The sequence below is a fragment of the Nannospalax galili genome, unplaced genomic scaffold (genome assembly GCF_000622305.1).
Source record: "Nannospalax galili isolate Female #2095 unplaced genomic scaffold, S.galili_v1.0 scaffold1083, whole genome shotgun sequence".
NCBI classification, from domain to species: domain Eukaryota; kingdom Metazoa; phylum Chordata; class Mammalia; order Rodentia; family Spalacidae; genus Nannospalax; species Nannospalax galili.
Window position 1 is genome coordinate 1,283,572 of NW_008350331.1, and position 20,774 is coordinate 1,304,345.

At 46.9% G+C, this 20,774-nt stretch overlaps 1 protein-coding gene across 5 annotated transcripts in view; it reads right to left on the bottom strand.

Annotated features, from left to right (window-relative positions):
- Positions 1-15,217, bottom strand: part of Mboat1 (membrane bound O-acyltransferase domain containing 1) — a 126,693-nt gene extending 111,476 nt beyond the window's left edge. For 2 of the 5 annotated variants that reach the window (XR_003851820.1, XM_029570662.1), the window contains exon 1: positions 14,952-15,217. Coding sequence is in view for 4 of the 5 variants with exons in the window: in XM_029570662.1 (XP_029426522.1) it covers positions 14,952-15,215 (264 nt within the window). In the remaining variant the exon portion in view is untranslated. The remainder of the gene's footprint in view (positions 1-14,951) is intronic. The other 3 variants (XM_029570663.1, XM_029570660.1, XM_029570661.1) reach the window with 3 other exon arrangements.
- Between the last annotated feature and the right edge of the window lie 5,557 nt (positions 15,218-20,774).

Sequence of the window (20,774 nt, forward strand, 5' to 3'; positions counted from 1 at the left end):
GTACAAGGCCCTGTGTTAGAGCCCCAGCACACATAAACAAAGTACGATGGTGTACACCTGTAATCTCAGCACTTAAGAGGTGGAGACAGGAAGATCAGAAGTTCAAGGCTATCTTCCACCACAGTATTTGAGGCCAGTTTAGAATGCATGTGATCCTATCTCAAAAAAAAAATTTTTTTAATGAAAAGAAAATTTGAGCTAAATATTAATAAGGCAGAAAGCAAGAGCAGATTAGCCTCTGGCTTCTGCATCTTTTGAAAACTCTACCCCATGTCCCACACATTAAAAGAAAAACTCATTTTGTTTTCCCTCCAACTCTGTCAAGGTGGGTTTGCTTCCCTAGTGTTCAATAGCCTGTAGAAAAGTCAACCGTTGTTGGGAGACATGGACAATTTTCTTTTCACATGGAAAGGGAGGCTTAATTCTTCACCATCCCTGACAGACTAGAGTGAACATCTGTTCTCTGCATGAACTTTTCCTCAAAGTAGTATTCAAGTTCCTAAGGCATTCTGGCCTTACTCTAACAAGGAGAAGCTTCTAGAACCACAGAGGTCAGTCCACTTTGGCCAACATGCACCAAAATGAACACCTTTCATTTGAGGAAATAATAAAACTAAAATATACAGGTACAATCCTTTCAGCCAAACTCAGTGAAACTGAGAAACAAAAATAAAGGTTCTTGGTTTGTGGTCTTGATTCTCAAAAAGTCTTTCTTTACAAGTTAAAACCAACCCTTCCTTGGTACTGTCGGAGGTACCAAAATTGCTCAGCTGATTTGATCTTAAAGGGCTTGGCTGCCATCACATCTCCACTTTTGGTGAAGATCAAAAGCTGCATCTGTTCCTAACAGTTTAATATCGGAGCCGTCTTCTGTCTAAGCAGAATATAGTCTGTGGTTTTAGAGCAGGGAGAGCGATAGGCACCACCTCGGTTTGTCCCTGTATTCACCTGGTGTCGTAATGCCGCCAGGAAAGATACACCCCATCCAACACTCTTTTAAAAAAGAAAATCATTTCCAGCAGATGTGGGTTTTCAAGAATTGCAGCCAAGGGCCATGGAGACCAGGCTAGGCACAGGCAGAGCCAACTTCACACTTGGTGCATGGAGGATATGAGAATCCTCAGTGTCCTTATCTGTACCTCCAGCCAGTCCCTCATCAGAGGAGGCCGTGGAAATCAGTCTCTCCTCTCACCTCTGGCACCAGAAGCAGCACTCTATACTCTCGAAGTCCTGGGTAAGGCGATCACAGACGCCGGCCCAACCCTCTCACCCCCAAACAACAGCACGATCAGTATATGCAAAAAGGCAAGACTGTTCTTGGAAGAACAGAAATGGATAGAAAAGGCAGAAAGGAAGTCAGATGTCTCTGGAGCTCTATATATGCTGATATGAATCAATTTCTAAGAAACAATGTTAAGCGGGGGAGGGGTAAAAAGTGGAAGCCAAAGGGTGAAGTCCAGGAACAGACTCGTGCAGAAAGCAGACCAAAGGATTCTGGGTACACGTGGCTACGGATTACCACTAAGAGGATGGAAAGGAGGAAAACAGTCATCTAGAAAGCGGGAGAGCAGAGACAGGCCAGAAGACAGACCTTCCATTGGGTACTCTGTGAGTTTGATACCAAATGTATACATGACCAAGTCTGGAAGGTTTTGTTGTGTGTTGGGGTTTCGGTTTCAGTTTTCTGTGTTTGTTTTGTTTTGTGTTTTGAGGGGTTTCGTTTGGTTTTTGAGACAGGGTCTTACTCTACACCAAGGCTGGTCTGGAACGCACAGTGATCCTCCAGCCTCAGCCTCTAGAGTGCTGGGATGTCACAGGAATAACCATGCCTGGCTGAAAAGTAAATTCTCAAAACTAAATCCAAAACAAACTACTAAAAAAATACTAGAATTATACATACAGATTCCCATTGTCACTGGCTTTATTCAATAAATAAAACAAAAATAGAGCAAAAAAATAATACAGGGGTTAAAAGTCTGGGGACAAATAAGTCTCAACTGCAACCAGGGACATTCACAGGCAAACCACTTCACAGGATGACGTTTTCTGCAACTTCCTTTTTGCAGCAACATTGGCTGGGCACCCCAGAGTCACGCACCCCAGGTCAGAGCTCAGAATGATCAATGAAGACCAATCTGAAGGGGCAAAACACCCCCCCATACATTTTAATTTTAACCCCCTGTTTGAAATGACAGTTTGGAACAACCCACAGACCAACTTGGCCCCCTTGTCTTTTTCGAAGCTGAACTAGTACCTGAGATCTATGTTGTTGTTTTGGTAATAAACCTGAGGATGAACGTCAAACGTAACCTGGTTGTTAGGGTGACCTCAGCAGTTTCAATCCAGGAATCTGAATTCGGTATTTTAAGCTGTGTTAAAGTGACTGTGGACTTACAAAGTGGTACCCAAACCCAGTCGCTACCACGAACTCATGAAAGAGTAACCACTGGAAACTTTAAATGGAGTACCAGAGCTCCAGTATTACAAAGAAGTTGGTAAATCATTCACTAAGCCCACTTTTTTTTTTTTTGGATAATTAAAAAGCATGTTAGAAATGCGTTAATGAGTTCAGCCTGCTGGAGGTGGCCACATTTCCTAAGTTCAGGCAGAAGACAGGAGTCTTTTAATAAAATGCATTTTTAGTTGAAGCAACTTTTCTCTGATGACTCTCCAGTCTTGTGCTCCTGGCAAAATTTCTAGAAACTGTCATTAATAAGACTGTTGAAAGTTTTACCTTTATCTTGTTTACTAGGGGGCCTAACTTGCTTAAAATAGGTCTCCAAAACACATAACCACTGTTCCCAAAAGATATACACTAAGTTCTTACAAGCGGCTAGCACCAAAGATATTTACAGACTGTATCTCTTCAGGTATAAACTTTTCCTATAGTTTTTCTTATAAATATAATTCAAAGATCATGTTCTAGAACACAGGAGAATTTTATATGTGTGACTTGACTTTGGACAGAAAAAAAAAAAGTGGTTATGTGTTGTTCACACAAATCTGAGACAACTTATCCAAAAACAAGTAACACTAAAACAATAGTAGGTGAAACACATATTATTGCCCAGGGTGCGTCACCTCCACATGATGCAAAAGGGAACAGAAGGTGTCACAATTAATCATAACTTGGTTATCAGCAACAGGGCCACAAATTAGAACTAGACCTAATCAATGTGAAATTCAGGCCCTAAATAATAAGCAGGCCTAAGTTTGTTGGTAAAAAGAACTTCCTCCCAATTTTATCTCAGTTTGGTCATTCATCCCAGACCAAGAATGTAAATAAAATTCCATTTCAATTCAACAAACATACATTAGTTCCTGCTCTGTCCTAAGCATACAAAAGTGTCTCATGGGTCATTCTCACTACTGTTAAATTAAAAACAGTCATGGAAGGTCATGTTAGGAATCAGCTGCTGCACGTGGACCCAACAGATATACTAAACCAGAATAGGTTCACTGGTTCTAGCACGCACACACCCACTCACTCACATCAATGTCAAAATGGACCAGTTTCCCGAAAAGCAGGGGACTTGCAGAAAGCAATGAAAAAGTCCCCCGCGGCCTGGGGATGCAGCTCAGATGATAGAGTTCTTGACTAGCAAGTAAAAAGCTCTGGGTTCAATTCCCAGCACTGTATAAACCAGCCCCCGGTGGTACACCCCGTAACTGTAGCAATCTGAAAGTGGAAGTGAGAGGATCAGGAGGTCTAAGTTGTCATCCTCAGGACACAGCTAGGGCTTGGGCTACTTGAGACCCCATCTCAAAGGAAAAAATAAAACCCTCTCCCTAGTCTGAGCCACTTGGTGGGTTACCTTTTTTAACCTTGTAGGAAAAGTAACTGAGTTTTGGATTTGTTTTTTTATTTATAGTGTATGTGTATGTATAGTGTATGTGTGTGTGTCAGTGTGTATAGTGTGTGTGTGTGTGTTAAGGTGCTAGTGTGTGTACAGGGTGTGTGTTAGTGTGCTAGTGTGTATTGATATATGTGTTAGTGTGTGTGTGCATGATCGTGCCACAGAAGTGACAGGTCTGCTTCTCGTTCTCTTTCTGCCTTCCTCAGCCTCTCTGCCTGTAAAGCCAGCACCTCCTCCGCACAGCTCAGATTCATAAACCACTAATAAAAGACAATCAGGTCTTTGACTCAATTTGCTGACTCCCTTTGTTGACAGTGGTCACTACCCACAAGGAATGTGAGAAGATTGGTGCCCCCGTTGACAGCTTCTTCCTGGGATATTCTGCTTGGCCCACCTGGCCCAGAACTCTCCCACAAATTCCTCTTCCCTTTCTCCTTGTCCTCCCAGCTTTGTGGACACCCAGAGGTTCTGAGACCCTGAGGCCTAGGGCAGTGGTACACCCTGTGGCCTTAAGCACGTTGACCTGCCAAGAGAGCAGTTTAACAAGCACCTACAGGCGCTCCTCCTGAAGGGCACAGACCCACGCTAATCTCTGTATCCCCATGCTAGGCCGATAAATTTCCAAAGAAGCCTTTCAGTTGGGCAGGGCAGAAAACACTACAATGGGTAAGCACCTAATAAGATACAAGGTAAGAAGCACAATTAGAAGAAAGGCAGTGGTTGGGGATGTGGTACTGTGTTGCAGCATTTGCCTAGCATACATGAGGCCCTAGGTTCGACACCCAGCACAGGAAAAACTAAGAAAATAAATGAAGAAGTTTGATTTTATGAGTTAGAACTTTCAAAGGGGAAATGACCCTAGGTGTTTGTTCTTTAATGCAACTTGGATACAGTGTTTATAAGCTATGAGAAAAAATCAGCTATAAAGATTTCATCTTTGTTGTGAATGTCAATTAAAAGTAAATCAGGGCTAAGAATATAATTTTCTTTTTAGAAAACCCAATGTACTTTAGACATGAATGTAACTGTCTTGAAAGAATGGCTTCCTCTGTTTTGTTCTTTATCTAGTTAAGAGACCAGATTCTTATTCAAACTTGGCCTTTTTCAAATTCTAAAAAGATGCTGTGCCCAGCTGAACAGTGCTCGTGTCTGTATAAGTTTTAAAATATAATAAATACAACAGTCACCAAAAGATCTAGAGGAAAAACAAAGAGTCCTCTGAGCCCTGGGGGACAGAGAAGCAAACAGAAGACCTAGACTAGGGATAATGTGCCCAGGGGGGGAAGTGTGAGCTTACACTAGAGTGTGAGGACACTGCATTTGAGGGACAGGAAGTGAACTGCCCCCTGTGGTAGAAGACAGCTCACGGTGGTTGGGACAGTCTTACCTCTTTCCTTCTGCACATGAGAAGCTACAGACAGGTTCCACAAATCCTGGGGACATGTTCCTTCGTTTGATATGAGGGGAATGCCTTTTAATTATTTGTGCATGTGTGGATGTGTGTATGCATGTTCATGTACACATGTACATGCATGCATGTGGAGGCCAGGGGTCAACTTCTGGTGCTATCCTCAGGAGCTGTCCATCGGGTCTTTCACTGGGACCCACCCGGAGCTTGCTGATTGGGTTAGGCTGGCTGGCCAGTGAGCCCCAGGGATCTAACTAGCTCCATCTCCCACAACTGAGATTATAAGCATGCACCACCACACCGGACTTTTCACATGAGTTCTGGGCATTGAACTCAGGTCCTCAGGTTTGCAGAAGCAAAGCACTTTAACAACTGAGCGATGATCTCCCCAGCCCCAGTCCTTTAATTACCTAGTGTTACATATCAATTGACTGAGATCACATATTCAGAGCGACTGACTGCTTGCCAATAACAAAAGCCTTCAACATAGCTGATGGTATCCTTAAGCCAAATGGGTAAACTGAATACCTCCTCCTGTTCACAAGAAAGCACCGCAAAGTCCCTACTTCAAATATCAAGGAGTACATGGTCACACAGGCAATCTATCAGCCCCCTCTTGGATTAATGTCCCATCAGGTCACCAGACTATGACAGTCACCAGTACTTTGCAGGAGGGCCAACCCACCTCTGGGGCTCACCCAGAGGCCCAAGGGTAAAGACTGCTGGGTCTTGCCACTCCATTTGTATAGGGTTCTCATCCAACAGGGAAGGCTGGAGTGAGGGGTGCCCCACTCCATCAGCCTTGTCCTCTCCAACCATATGGAATGTAGAATTTATGCCTGTGTGCCCCCAACACACCCCACGTGATGCTCTCCAGCTGTTCCCACAAGCCATCGCCCCCACCTCCCCATGGCAGCCTCTTCAGAACCACAAGGGGATTTTCCGCCACATTCGCACAGTCTAGGAAAGCCAGCAACCTCCGAGGGGAGTCACAGGGCTCATCAGAGGTCTGGGGCTGCACCTGTACCTCCCCGAAGCCACCCCACTACCCCAAGCTCAGTATGCGAGCTCCTCTTCTCAGCTTGCCACCTACGTGCTGCTCCAGACTTCCTCCGCTACTTCCTATTGTGATAAAAACACTGACCAAATCCAGCTTGGGGAGGAAAGGGGTTATCTGGCCTACAGCACAGTCCATCATCAAGGGAAGCCAAGGCAGGAACTCAGGGCAGGAACCTGGCACACATGCCATGGAGGAACACTGCTTACTGGCTTGCTCTCCTTACCTGCTTTCTTATACAATCTAGGATCACCTGCCCAGGGGTGGTGCTATCCACAGTGGGCTGGGCCCTCCCACATCAGTCAACAACCAAGAAAATGTTCCACAGACATGGCCACAAACCAATCTAATAGGGGAAATTCCTCAGTTGAGGTTGCCTCTACCCTAGTGTGTCAAGTTGATAGCTGAAGTTGTCCAGCACACTTGCTTTCCCCCCATCCCCCATGCCCACAGCTAACCTCACTCTGCCCCCATTTTACCACTAAAACTGCAAAGTCAAAGTCAGGAGGAAAGAGTCAGTGACATCCAGACCCCACACTGCTCCCATTTTCTCCCACCATTCTAAAGAACCTCTCCTCCTTCCAGACACCTCCCACCCCTAGTGTTAAATGAGATAATGTGCGCGGGAGGCTGGTAGAGTGATTGCGTGGGGGTCATACCCTTCCCTAGTCTTCCTCCTGCTGCCAAAAATCTTCCACAGTTCTGGAGCTCTTACACACCTCAGGGTCTTTTTATTCCAAAGCCCCAAAATGCACATGAGCAACTTCAATGGTGAGGGCACTCCAAAACCCCAGTTCCTCCCCTTGCTCAGCTGACCTGACTTCTCACCCTGACCCCCATGTCCGTACCCTACCTTGCATCACAATCCAGAAAAGCATGCTTAAAAATCTTCCACTGAATGGGGCTGGAGACACGGTTCACTGGTTAAGAGCACTGGCCACTCTTGCAGAGGAAGAGCTGGCTGGGATCCCAGAACACACATGGAAGCTAACGATGGTTTGTAACTCCAGTTCCAGGGAATCCAGTGCCCTCTTTGACCTCTGCAGGTATTGCACACATATGGTGCAGTTACATGCATGTGCAGAAAACACTCATACACATAACATAAAAACAAATATATCAAAAGAAAGTGTTTTAAGAAATCTTCCATTTGAAAATCCCATCCCCAGCCCCCGCCTCCTCTGCACCTGGTCCTCCAAGCCCATCATCTCTGCGTGTATCCCTTTGGCCTGCCTGTCAGCATCCTCCGACCCCCCTGCTTCACCTTGCAACAGCTTTCTCTGAAAAGTTCCTTCTGTTTCCTTCTGTTTCATATTGCTCCTGGAAGGACCTGCTGAAAAGGAGGCGCAGAAGCCTGATTCAAGCCTCTACAGTCTGATTTCCAGGAGCTGGAACCTGAGTTCAGTCTCCAGAACCTAGAGGAAAAGGCCTGTATGTGACGGCCCTGGCATGTCAACACAGGAGCATCCCTGGGCTTGGCCAGACATCTAGCCCCTCCTGATGAACCACAAGCCAGGGAGAGGCCATCTCAATGGGGATGGGTGACACCAGAGGTTGGCCTGTCCCCCCACCACATACATGCATAGGCCATTGTATGAACACAAACACGTGTGTGTGCAAACACATACATAAGCACATACAAACTTTGATTTCCAGTGGGTTGGTTATATGACGCAGCTGATTCAACGGACCTTTTTCCCAGATCTGGCATTGTGATTTGGATGTAAAATGTCCTCCTTAGGCTCCTGTGACGGAATGCTTGGTCCCCAGCTGGTGGCACTGGCTTGAAATCTTAGGGCGGGCGGGTTTCACTGGAGGACATAGGCTGCTGGGGAGCAGGCAGTCTGGCCTCCCATCTGGTTCTTTCTCTCTCTCTCTCTCTCTCTCTCTCTCTCTCTCTCTCTCTCTCTCTCTCTCTCGTCCTCTCCCTCACTCCCTCCATTCTAGATCCATATGGATGTGAACAAGCTCTGCGGCCACAGAGCCACTCCTGCCACCAAGCCTTCCTGCATGACAGACTGGACCTTCCCACCGCAGGTCCAACCAAGTCCTTCCTCCCTTTAAGTTGCTGTCTATCAGGTGTTTAGTTATAAAGATGAGGAAAAGAACCTCCTCAGAGATTTCTCCAAACTTCACCTATCTTCAAAGCCCCCACAAGCCCTGCCTCCATCCTCCTGCATCATGAGAAGACGGCAATCCTTTCAAACCTCAGACCCTTCCATGTTCTCCCTTGGACTGCAGTAATGGCTCTCAAATGTTATTTGCCCTAAGGATCACCTGAGACATCTCCAGCCCCGCTACTCAGATTCAGCCCCCTGAGGCAGGAAAATGCTCCCTGCTGCAGCTTGAGGAAAACTGGGGGAGGGGGGGCTTAGAAACTTGGGCCTTCAAACCTTCTGCCTGCTTCTGAGTGGCCTATATGTTACAGATGTTTCATACATGACACATGTCCACAGGGAAGCTTCGTGGGAACACAACTACTGGCATCTCATCCGTGGCTGCTTTCACATCTCCAACGGCAATGCTATTACAAAGTCTATGGAGTCCACAAAAGCCAAAAAATATTTACCACCTGGCCCTTTATAGGAAGGGTTAGTTGACCCCTCATGAGGTGATACATAAATTCTTTCCCAGGGCCCCACTTCCTCCTCCAATCAAAAGTCCCACAATCCACAACACTGTACACTTGAGTGACTCTCAGATCCCACATGGTCCAGGAAAGGCAGCACACACCTCTAATCCCAGCGCTCATGAGGCTGAGGTAGAAGGATTTCAAGTGCAAGGCCATCCTGGGCTACATAGAAGACAATGTCTCAAAAAATGAACTACTGGGGCTGGAGAGATGGCTCAGTGGTTAAGAACACTGGTTGTTCTTGCAGAAGACCCAGGTTCGAATCCCAGCACCCACATGGCAGCTAACAACTGTCCATAACTCCAGTTCCAGGGGATCCGACAGCCTCTTCTGTCCTCCGTAGGCATTGTGCGACACAGGTGCACTTACCTACATGCAGGCAATACACTTATATACATAAAATAAAAATAATAAATTTGAAAAAAAATTTAATGAATTACTTGGACCAGCGAGATGGCTCAGTGGCTAAAGATGCTTGCCTGAAAACCTGAATTCAATCCCCAGGATCCACATAGTAGAAGGAGAGAATCAACTCCCACAAGTTGTCCTTTGACCTCCACACACATGCCATGGCACATGTACACATGTACACACACATTCACAAAATACATAAATAAATAAATGTAATAAAAATTGCTTTTGAAAAAATAAAATGAATTAGTTAATTCATGGATGGATGCTAGGCAGAACTGAACCAAGCCATGTCCTCACACCTCTACACCTGCTTCTTTCTACTGAGCATAGCTTTCCAACTTGGCCTGACAAACTTATTCATCCTTCAAAGCCTGCCTCATGTTCTGACTCAAGTGTGAGACGCTGCCAGACAACCTGCCTCATCTGCACAAAACAGAACAGGCCCTCTATGCCCCATCAAGTTCAGTTCATCTGTGTCCCAACCCTATCCTTGGACCACCTCACTCACCAGGACAAGGTCACTAGGCCACAGGTCAGATGGGGTACACAGGTAGAGAGGGGTCATTTGAGACAGGATCTCACACTGTAGCCCCGGCTGGCCTGACACTTACTCTGTAGACCAGGCTGACCTCAAAGCTGCAGAAATCTTCCTGCCTAGTCTCTGGACTTCAAGGATTATAGCTAAGAGCTACCATGCCTGGCTGAGAAGGGTCATCACTAACAAGTTCTGAACAGGACATCTTTTGGTCCAGGCGGCACTCAGAAAGTGTATCCCTGTCTTACCCAACATGAGTTTTTGAGCAGCAGCACAACTTTGTTCATGCTTGAATCACAGCCTTGTATGGCCCCAGAAATCCCTGGAATACAGCAGACACTCGATCTTGTGGTTTGTGGTCTAACCAGATTAATTTCCTTCTGCAAGCCAGTCATTTTGACAGGAATATTAAGTGGGGAGAGATCGGACTTTGAAAAAAATAACTGAACCCAAAAAGAAGAACAGGAGAAGGATACGGAGAAAGGGTGTGAACGTGAAGGGGAGAGGGGGGAGAGAGGAAGAAGGGAAGGGGGGAATGAAGAGGGGAATGAGGGGGAAGGGGAGAGGGAGGGGATAGAAAAGGGAAGAGGGGAGGAGGAAGAGGAGGGGAGGGGAAGGATGAAGATGGGGGAGGAGGGTGAAGAGGAGGGGAGGGGGAGGAGAGAGGAGAGGAAGGAGGAGACAGCTCTCTTGTTGACCCTCTGGGGTCTGCAGGGTGCTCACACCCATCCTGAGCTGAGGTGAGATGTAAGAACCCAGGTCACAGTCTGGAGGCAGCATAGACAATAACACGTATATCAGTTACTTTTCTATTGCTGTGATAAAATACTGCAGCTTAAGGAAGAAAGAGTTGATTCAAGCTGAAGTTTCCAGAGGGATCGGGTCTTCATGGCAGGGAAGGCATGGCACGGTGGCAGGAACAGGGGGCCTTCTGACCCCATTTCCTCTACACACAGGAAGCAGAGAGGGCCAGGAGGAAGTGAGCAAGGCTCACTATACATCCTCAAAGCCCACCCCTAGTGACATCCTTCCTCTGGTGAGGCTCCACCTCCCTAAAGGTTCTATAGTCTCCCCAAAGTGGGGGCCAAGTGTTCAAATGCATAAGCCTATGGAAGTCATTTCTTCCAAAAGGCCAATCTACCATCCACTTTAAAAGCAAGGTTCTCAGGTTGAACACTTGCTCTAATATACACAAGACCCTGGGTTCAATCCTTGGACCAAATATTACACAATCAAAGCACTGTTCCCTGCACTGAACTTTAATAACTGACAGCATTGGCATACATTGTTACTGATGACAGTCACTGAACATCTAAAATTTCCTGGGAAATCAGAAAATACTAAACCATGAATCGACTTTAGGCTGAAATCCAGTGTACAAACTCAGTGAGATTATAATATAAGGCAACTTTCACCCAGTGTCCTATGTGGACACAGTAGATTCTACAGGAGTCCTGGGCCACTGCACTGCCCTGTTCCCTTGAGGCAGCAACTACAAACTTCTTTGTAACACATACTGCCTGTTTACTTATATGAGCCTCTTCCCTCCTCCACTGGTGTATAATAAGCTTTCTAAAAAGGGGACCTTGATTTTTGGTAGCCACACAGCCAAGTACCTGGTACTAACAGGATTAAACAAATATTTAATTGATTTAACAATGGCTGTGGAATGTGAGCTGAGCTTTTAACAGAGACTTAGATAAGAACAGAATTGAAGGCTAGACTTTCCAAGCAAGGCCAAGGGCATCAGTCAGGTGACCAAAAGCCACAGGCAGGTAGAGAAACCTGAAGTCACAGACCTCAGCAGAATAATCAGGTCCCCACTGATACATCACTATCAGCCCAGAGTCAGGTCTTTAAGGCTGGTTTTCATCTCTGCATGTTTAAACTGTAGCACAGGCTTATGTCAAACTCCCAAACTTTGCCTACTTTAATCTAAATCATTTCCTGGATTCTAGTCTACGTCCTGGTCTGTCCCTCGCTCCTTTTCCATCCATAGTAAATTGAGACAGAAAAAATAAAAATGAAACTTGAACAAAGAATGATGACTTTAGACCAAATGACCCTTTCTACAAACACACACAGTTTAGGGACACCATTAGGCACTGATGTCCTGGGCTCTAGAAGCTAGTAGAAGTTCCTCAAAAAACCAAGTGGAGGGGACACAAGCCCTCATCCGCCATGGGAAAGGAAAATTGTTGCCTAATTTATCCTGAGTAAGGAAAGCTTTATATCTCAATAATCCCACTAACCACTGGAGCTCCATGTCTGCTCAGGAGACAGGGTCTCATTTTAAAATATGCTTGCAGTTTGTTTTGGTTTTTTTTTTTTTTTCAGTTTGTGTACACAAGCATGCATACATGTTGAGGTCAAAGGACAACTTGTGAGAGTTGGTTCTCTCCTTCTACCATGTGGGTCCCATGGATTGAATTCAGGTTGTCAGACTTGGTTACAAGTACATTTACCCATGAAGCCTTCAAAATAGTTTTCAACAAACACATCTAAGCCACACCTATGGTAGCCCCATATACTCCATATGAATTTTAGTGCTCTATTTATCTCTCAGTAAAGAAGACTGTTTAACATTTAACAACTTTAAGAGCAGGTCAGGCCAGAAAAAGCCCCTGGAAACAAAAGCCTTAGACTTTCATCACAGTAGACCTAAGTGCTGGCAGGCAGTTCAGTTCAAGAGGGCCCAGTAGTTAACAGGCAAATAAGGCCAGTGAGGGCTTTCTCGCACAGGTCAGAATGCACAAAGGCTATTTCAGGTTTTAGATTTCTTTATTTTTATTTTATATGTATGAGCATTTGCCTACATGTATGTATATGTACCACGGGATGCCTGGTGCCCTTAGAGGCCAAATGAGGGTGTTAGATTCTAGGTTCTTGTCAGTAGCTGGGCAAATAATTTAAAAGAGAAGATGCAATTAAAATATAGTGGGAACTGGCGAGGACAACACAGAATGAACTCCCCCCAAGGAAATTCAGTGATGCCTTATGGTTCTCTTCAGAGTGAAAAAAATTTGAGTGGTGGCGCACGCCTTTTAATCCCAGGACTCGGGAGGCAGAAGCAGGCGGATCTCTGTGAGATCGAGGCCAGCCTGGTTCACATAGTGAGTTCCAGGCCAGCTGGGACTACAGGAAGACCCTGTCAAAAAAAAAAAAAAAAAAAAAAAAAAATTTCTTTTTAAGAAAAAAAATTGCTCTATGTCTGCCCCTATCTGCATCCCTGGGTCTCCTAGGATATTTACTACAAAGTAAAGAGTAATGATAGTTCTACCAAGTTCCTGATTCTCAGGATTTTGCAACTGACAGGGCAGCAGGCTAAGAGCCTCAGAGTGAGGATGAGGGTAGCTCAGCAATAAACCGCAGTGAGGAAGGCAAACAGCCAGGTCCCACTTCCTCATGCGGGAGGAATGTGAGTGGAAGGGGCAGGGAGAGGCTACAGGTACACATGTACACATGCTCCTTTGGAGAAAAGAAAAAAAAAAAAAGCCCTAGTGAAAAGAGAGGGAAAGTTTTGTTTTGTTCAAGACAAGGTCTTGCCATGTAACTAGGTGTTCTCCACGTAAGCCTGAGCTGGTCTCCAACTTGAAGCAATCCCCCTGCCTCAGTCTCCTAAATACTGGGATTACAAACATGCACCACCAGTCCTCAGGAGGCTGAAGAAGGAGGATTGCTTCAAGTTGAAGACCAGCTGAGGCTATGGGGTGAACAAGAGAAAGGGAACTACACAGGGGCAAAACTCAGCAGAAACAAAAGAGTAAGGAGAACAGCAGCTCTACTCCAGTCTGCAGGGCCTGAGTCCACTTAAATCACGCATCAGTTACTGTACTACACAGGGCAACTTGCCTGAGGCACCAAAAGAAACAAAATAAGCCGAACAGCCAGTTACACACACACACACACACACACACACACGTACCGGGGACAGCACCCAGATGGTCCCGTGTACTAGACAAGCTCTACCACTGACCTACATCCAGCGTCTTTTGCAAGATTTCTTAAAAGATCGCTGTGTCATTTTTCACTGTAAGGCTTGCAGACAATTCTTCAGCGTTCCTATTCAGTGAACCTTGCTACTCATCAGCCTCCCACCCCGGGGGTGGAACAGACAGGCTACCAAAGGCCCTCCTGGCCTGAGGGGCATCCCAGAACTGAAAGACACAAGAAGAGTGCCAAGAATTTTAGGCCAGCCTGGGCAAAACAGAGTTTGAAGCCAGCCTGGGCTATGTAAAGAGTTCCAGGGCAGTCTGGGCTACATAGGGGGTACTGTCTCAATAAAAAATAAAATAAAACACAGGCTACCAAAGGCCCTCCTGGCCTGAGGGGCATCCCAGAACTGAAGACACAAGAAGAGTGCCAAGAATTTTAGGCCAGCCTGGGCAAAACAGAGTTTGAAGCCAGCCTGGGCTATGTAAAGAGTTCCAGGGCAGTCTGGGCTACATAGGGGGTACTGTCTCAATAAAAAATAAAATAAAACAAAAAATAAAGAAAACAGCATATATTATATTATGCTGCTTCTGCCTCCCAAGTGCTGGGTTAAGGATATACTGTACTGTACACACCTAATTAATTGGGCTTTTTATTTTTTATTGGTAGTGGTCGGTTGGTTGGTTGGTTTTGGTTTTGATTTTGTTTGGGGAAGGTTTCACTCCATCACCCACAGGTAGCCTGGAACTCACAGCAAGTCTCCTGCCCCAGCCTCTCAAGGGTCGAGATTACAGGTGTGAACAACCACGTCCATCTCATCAGACTTATCTTTAAAGTAGGATCACCTTGATTTAAAATCACAAAGACTTCACTACAGTGGTGGGGATAACGTTGGATCCAAGTATCACATGACTTCGGAATTCCATTACAGACCCAAACTTTAAAAGTTCAGTCCAACCTGCCGTGTTGGAACGACTATCTTTCACACTTTAAAAGCATCTACCTCAAAAAGAACCCCTCCCACCTGTGGCGTTTCGAGTTTGGAGTTGTAAACCAGGCTGTGGGCAGGGACGGAACGCATCCCTCTCCCCAGGCCACGGGTGCGATGCGCTTACCTGGTCCAGCGGGATGCCAAGGAGCTGGCTGAGCGGATGCAGCCAGGTGGAGCCGGTGGTGCAGTAGGACGGGCTGGCGGGCGTCCGCGCTGCCATCCTGCATCTTCGGGGCGCACTGCCGCCCCAAGGGCTCGCAGGGCCTGCGCGGGAACCGGGGAGGCGACCGGCCGCCGACTCCAGGGCGCAGAGCAGGCGCTGCGGCCCCGGGAGCCGTCGGAGGGCTGGGCCCGCTCGGCTTCCCGCTCCGCTCCGCCCGCCGCCCATTGGCCCGGCCGCGGGGGACGCCCCGGAGGAGGAGCGGGGCGGAGAGCTCGCCAGCCCCAGCCCTGCCGGGACGCCCTGCCCGCTCCCCGCCCGGCCTCTGGGCGGCACCCAGCGCCTTCCCCGAGGGCGCAACTCAGCGCCCTGAGCTGGTGCCTCCGAGGTCGCCTCACCCTGCAGCCCAGGTGCCCTGCGCCCTCCTTCCATACCCAGGCTGTCGTGGCCACCCAGGACGCCACAGCACCCAGATTCTACCCACTTCTCATTATTGATTCATTTACTTACTTTCTTGTTATTTATAGGTAGGGTCTCCTGTAGCCCAGACTGGCCTGGAATTCACCGCGTAGACCAGACCGACTTTGAAGTCCCAAATACTGGAGTTACAGACGTGCACCACCAAGCTCCATCTCAGTGTGTGTGTGTGTGTGTGTGTGTGTGGGTGTGTGTGTGTGTGAGAGAGAGAGAGAAAGAGAGAGAGAGAGAGAGAGAGAGAGAGAGAGAGAGAGAGAGAGCCCAAATGGGCCTCAAACTCAACTGATGGTGAGAATAACCTTGAAGTCCTGATCCTCTCTGATCTCTCCAGTGCTGAGATAGCAGACTCATCTTTACGTCTTTAATATTTATATTTTATTTTTATTTATGTGTGTGAGTACCACACATGCATGTAAGCCACAAGAGGGCGTCAGATTCCCTGGAGCTGGTTGTGAGCCATTTGACCTGAGTGCTGGGAACAGAACTCAGGTCCTTGGGAAGAGCAGCAAGCCCCTTTAACTGCTAAGCTATCTCTCCACCCAAGGCTGCTTGCTCTTTCTTTACCTTCTCAGGCCAAGCCTCAGTTTTTGCACCCTAATCAACATGCCCTATGCTGTACAAGCAGATGAAGGAGGCTGCTAGCTTCTGCTGACTTCTCTCCCCTTGATCAAGAACTGTTCTGGGCCTGTAAAAAACCTTGTCTACCCATATACCATGCACAAGGGGACAGCTGGCCCCTCCATGTCACACCCATGAATCACTGCTACTTGGGAAATACTTTCAATTTATTGATACATACTAAGAAACATCAGAGAGATTTCCAGAAGCCTGGGAGAACAAAATCCCTTCCAGCACTCCAGACTCTGCTACATCTAAGGGGATACAAAAGTGACAGCTCAAATTGGAAGCTTGAAAAACACCCATGTTCTGAAGGAAGGGAAACCAAGAACTAGGATAGCCCTCAACTCTTTTTTTTTTAAGATTTTTTTTTAAATGTGTGTGTACCTGTGTGTGTGTGTGCATGTGTGTGTGCATGTGTGTGCACGTGCGCTTGCCTGTGGAGGCCAGAAGAGAGCAGATCCTCTGGGACTAGAGTTACAAGGAGAGGTGAACCACCTGTTGTGGGTGCTGGGAACCCAGCTCCAGTCCTCATTAAGAGCACCAAGTGCCCTTAATCACTGAGCCCTCTCTTTGGCCCCTCGGGCCCTTCTCTTAGCTGATGGAGTAACAGGGAAACCAGGGTCTTTCTATAGAAATGGGGAGTAGTTAAACATGGAGTCTACCTCAGGGAAAAGATCCACATGATGTCCAGAGCCAGCTCCCAGCACTCTGCCAGAGGAGGGGAAGAAGAGCTGGAGAGGATGTGCCCACATGCTAATGGGCTTAGAGGATCTGCACTGGACTGTTCCTAGGCCAAGAGAAACCAGGAGCAAACCCTTATTTTCTCCTTATGGAGAGGCCCTGCACAGGATACTGGGGTACAGACAACCAGGAGAGTGACCTCCCAGGTCCTGTCTGTGATGACACTGCTGACCTCCCGTGTGCCCTCCACCTGCAGTGTACCTCCCTGTCACCTCCTGTGTACTAGCCTTAGGCCCGGGGCATCCCCATTCCCTTTGGGAAGCTTCAGTGGACCCCACCACTGCAGGTCTTCATGGAGGCTTCTCTGCCACCTGGGAGGGATCCCTGGAAGATGAGTTTCCTGACATTGTCCAGGAGACCCCAGGCTTCACTGAGCGTCACTGTTGTTGTTTCTAGGAATGTCATTCCCAGCCAGCTGTAGCCATCAGTAAACCTCCAGGCCACAGTCTCCAGATCCACAGCCCCTGCCACCATGTTCTGAAGGAAGGGAAACCAAGAACTAGGATAGCCCTCAACTCTTTTTTTTTACAGATTTTTTTTTAAATGTGTGTGTGTGTGCATGTGTGTGTGCATGTGTGTGCACACGCGCTTGCCTGTGGAGGCCAGAAGAGAGCAGATCCTCTGGAACTAGAGTTACAAGGAGAGGTGAGCCACCTGTTGTGGGTGCTGGGAACCCAGCTCCAGTCCTCATTAAGAGCAGCAAGTGCCCTTAATCACTGAGCCCTCTCTTCGGCCCCTCAGGCCCTTCTCTTAGCTGATGGAGTAACAGGGAAACCAGGGTCTTTCTATAGAAATGGGGAGTAGTTAAACATGGAGTCTACCTCAGGGAAAAGATCCACATGATGTCCAGAGCCAGCTCCCAGCACTCTGCCAGAGGAGGGGAAGAAGAGCTGGAGAGGATGTGCCCACATGCTAATGGGCTTAGAGGATCTGCACTGGACTGTTCCTAGGCCAAGAGAAACCAGGAGCAAACCCTTATTTTCTCCTTATGGAGAGGCCCTGCACAGGATACTGGGGTACAGACAACCAGGAGAGTGACCTCCCAGGTCCTGTCTGTGATGACACTGCTGACCTCCCGTGTGCCCTCCACCTGCAGTGTACCTCCCTGTCACCTCCTGTGTACTAGCCTTAGGCCCGGGGCATCCCCATTCCCTTTGGGAAGCTTCAGTGGACCCCACCACTGCAGGTCTTCATGGAGGCTTCTCTGCCACCTGGGAGGGATCCCTGGAAGATGAGTTTCCTGACATTGTCCAGGAGACCCCAGGCTTCACTGAGCGTCACTGTTGTTGTTTCTAGGAATGTCATTCCCAGCCAGCTGTAGCCATCAGTAAACCTCCAGGCCACAGTCTCCAGATCCACAGCCCCTGCCAAGGAGCAAGGCAGAAAGCCTCTGCTATGCTAAGCAGACTCACAGTGCACATACACACACATACACACATGTACACACATACGTGCACACTTGCACATGTACACATACACATGTGCATACATGCACCCCTACATACAATGCAAACGTGTGTATATGTGCATGCACACGTGCACAGACATGCTCATGTACACATACATATGCACCTGTACACATGTGCATATATAGACATATGTGTGCACATGAGCTCGTATACACACATAAGCACACACAGACATGTACATGTACACACACAAGAATGCACTTGAGACTGACTAGGCCAGACACTAAGTATCACAAAACCCTGGAAGGTGACCGAAGTTAAAGCACTGCTATTCTTAGGCCAGGTGAGAGTCTAAGTGACGTATTTGAAATCAGATGGGGCTGCAAGCCCTGTGTTAAAAAGGGAAAAGCTAGGTGTGCTGGTGTGCATCTGTCTGCAGTTTCAACTACTGCAGAGGCTGGGGCAGGAGGATTCTGGCATGTTCAGGAAAGGTGTATGCTATCATGGATAAAAACCATGCCAAAGGTGGGACTAGAGAGATGGCTCAGTGGCTAAAAGCATCAGCTGCTCTTGCAGAGGACCTGGATTCAAATCCCAGCACCCACATGGCAGCTAACAACCATTTGTAACTTTAGTTCCAGGGGATCCAACACCCTCTTCTAACCTCCTCGGGCATTGTACACATGGGTGAACTCACACACATGCACACATAATACTCATACACATAAAATATATAAATAATAATAAACCGTGGCCAAAGGTAAAAGGCTGTCATATCAACATGCATAAGACGGAGGCCAAAGGACTCTTAGTTCTAGGCCAGGCTGGGCTACAGAGCAAAACGCTGTGTCCTGGTTCCCTGGGGCGGGGGGCAGGGGGGGCGGAGATAATACCAGCCATGTGCTAGTCCAACCCGGCCTAAGGTAATCAACTAACTGAATTAAAACTATCTTCAAAGTTTTCAAAATTAAAACCCCCAAGAGGACAAAATTCTAATGGTGCATTCAGTCTAGATTCACCGGAACATAATTACCAACTAAACAAAGCTATCTTCACAACTTGTGTAAAACTAAAATTGCACCTTAATAGCATACCTCTAATATGGCAATGTAGGTTCACAGGGTGGATTCATTTTGACCGTTGGTTTGATCCGCCCAACAACTCTAGGAGGCATCAGGGCCACCATTCTCCAGGCTTCTGTCATTATGTCACTTCTCCATTCTTGGCCATAGGGATGCTGAGTTCCTCCTGGCCACTTACAGACAGCTTATTCGGCAAGTAAACCGAAAAGTTCAAAAGAAATCTGGGATTCCATTTCTACACTTAATTACCAGGAAAGCTTTTATTATACTAAGAGTCCATCTTTGGGAACACAGCAGAAATTGTTAATGTCCAGGCTTCACATTTGAGAGTGGATCTGGAAACTGGTAAAGATTCACCCACCATGAGGGCCACCCTTGTGCTCTGGGCAGTTTTGACATTACCACAAAGCTGTAAGGAACTTACACTTTACAATCCACGTACCGTCTCCTCATTGATCTGTGTTTGTTTGGACAGGTGTTACCATCTGTTTATCAAAGGTGTTTTTGAAGCCTGAGATCAAAGCTAAACACCTCTTTTATATTTTCACATGTTCAGAAAAATGAAGAAACTAATAAAATTGAATGGCTACCCAATTTAGCTGCTGTTGCAATTACCACATTGTTTTCCTTAAGAATACTGTATACATTCAGTCATCTGAGATACATCAACACCATTACCTCAGTGAGCTGGCTTACCCCATCTGAAAGGTGCTGATAGATCCGGAGACCACAGAATCTATAATAAAACACCAGCCTTTCAAATAAACCAGTCGTGAGAAACTCAAAGCAGAAGGCAGTTTCTGACTGGAAAGAAAGCCTGCTGAAAACATTCCATTAGAAAAATACTCAGAACAATGTTTTAAGGTGTTTTTGTCAATCAGTGGTCCAACCCACCTGTAAAGCCTAATAACCACAGTGATCAGCACAGCTAACTACCTCTATCAGTGCCATAGTGGTACTTTTATCTAGGGGGTAATCAGCAGCTATCTAATCGAACTTAAAGCCTTCTCAGTGGGAGGGAATTCATGGCTGGCCCTGTAAATACAGCCAAATACACATGGCTGGAGAGGTCATAGATCCTAGAGAAAACCCTATCTCTGTCACATCTCTAGACAAATGAAATTTCTTGCTGTATGCTAAATATGGATCTTTATATTTACAGGCAAGTGTACCATATGCCTCTCATCAAAGAAGCCTCTTTTTGCAACAGATGTAGGCTATTACAGTGTTCCACAACTGGTCACATATAGAGAATATATGTCTGAGAGATGCCCAGCTCTAAGTGACACATCTACAGTCAACCTCCACACCTAAGGCTCACTGGCCAGTGGAACAGGAGGTAGAAAGAAAACTAAGCCATCTCTCAACTCTCACCAGCGAAGCTTCCTCATACAACAGAGTGCGATGCACACAGAAGGTCACAACTGGCCAAGTTTTGGAGACTAAGAGACTGCAGA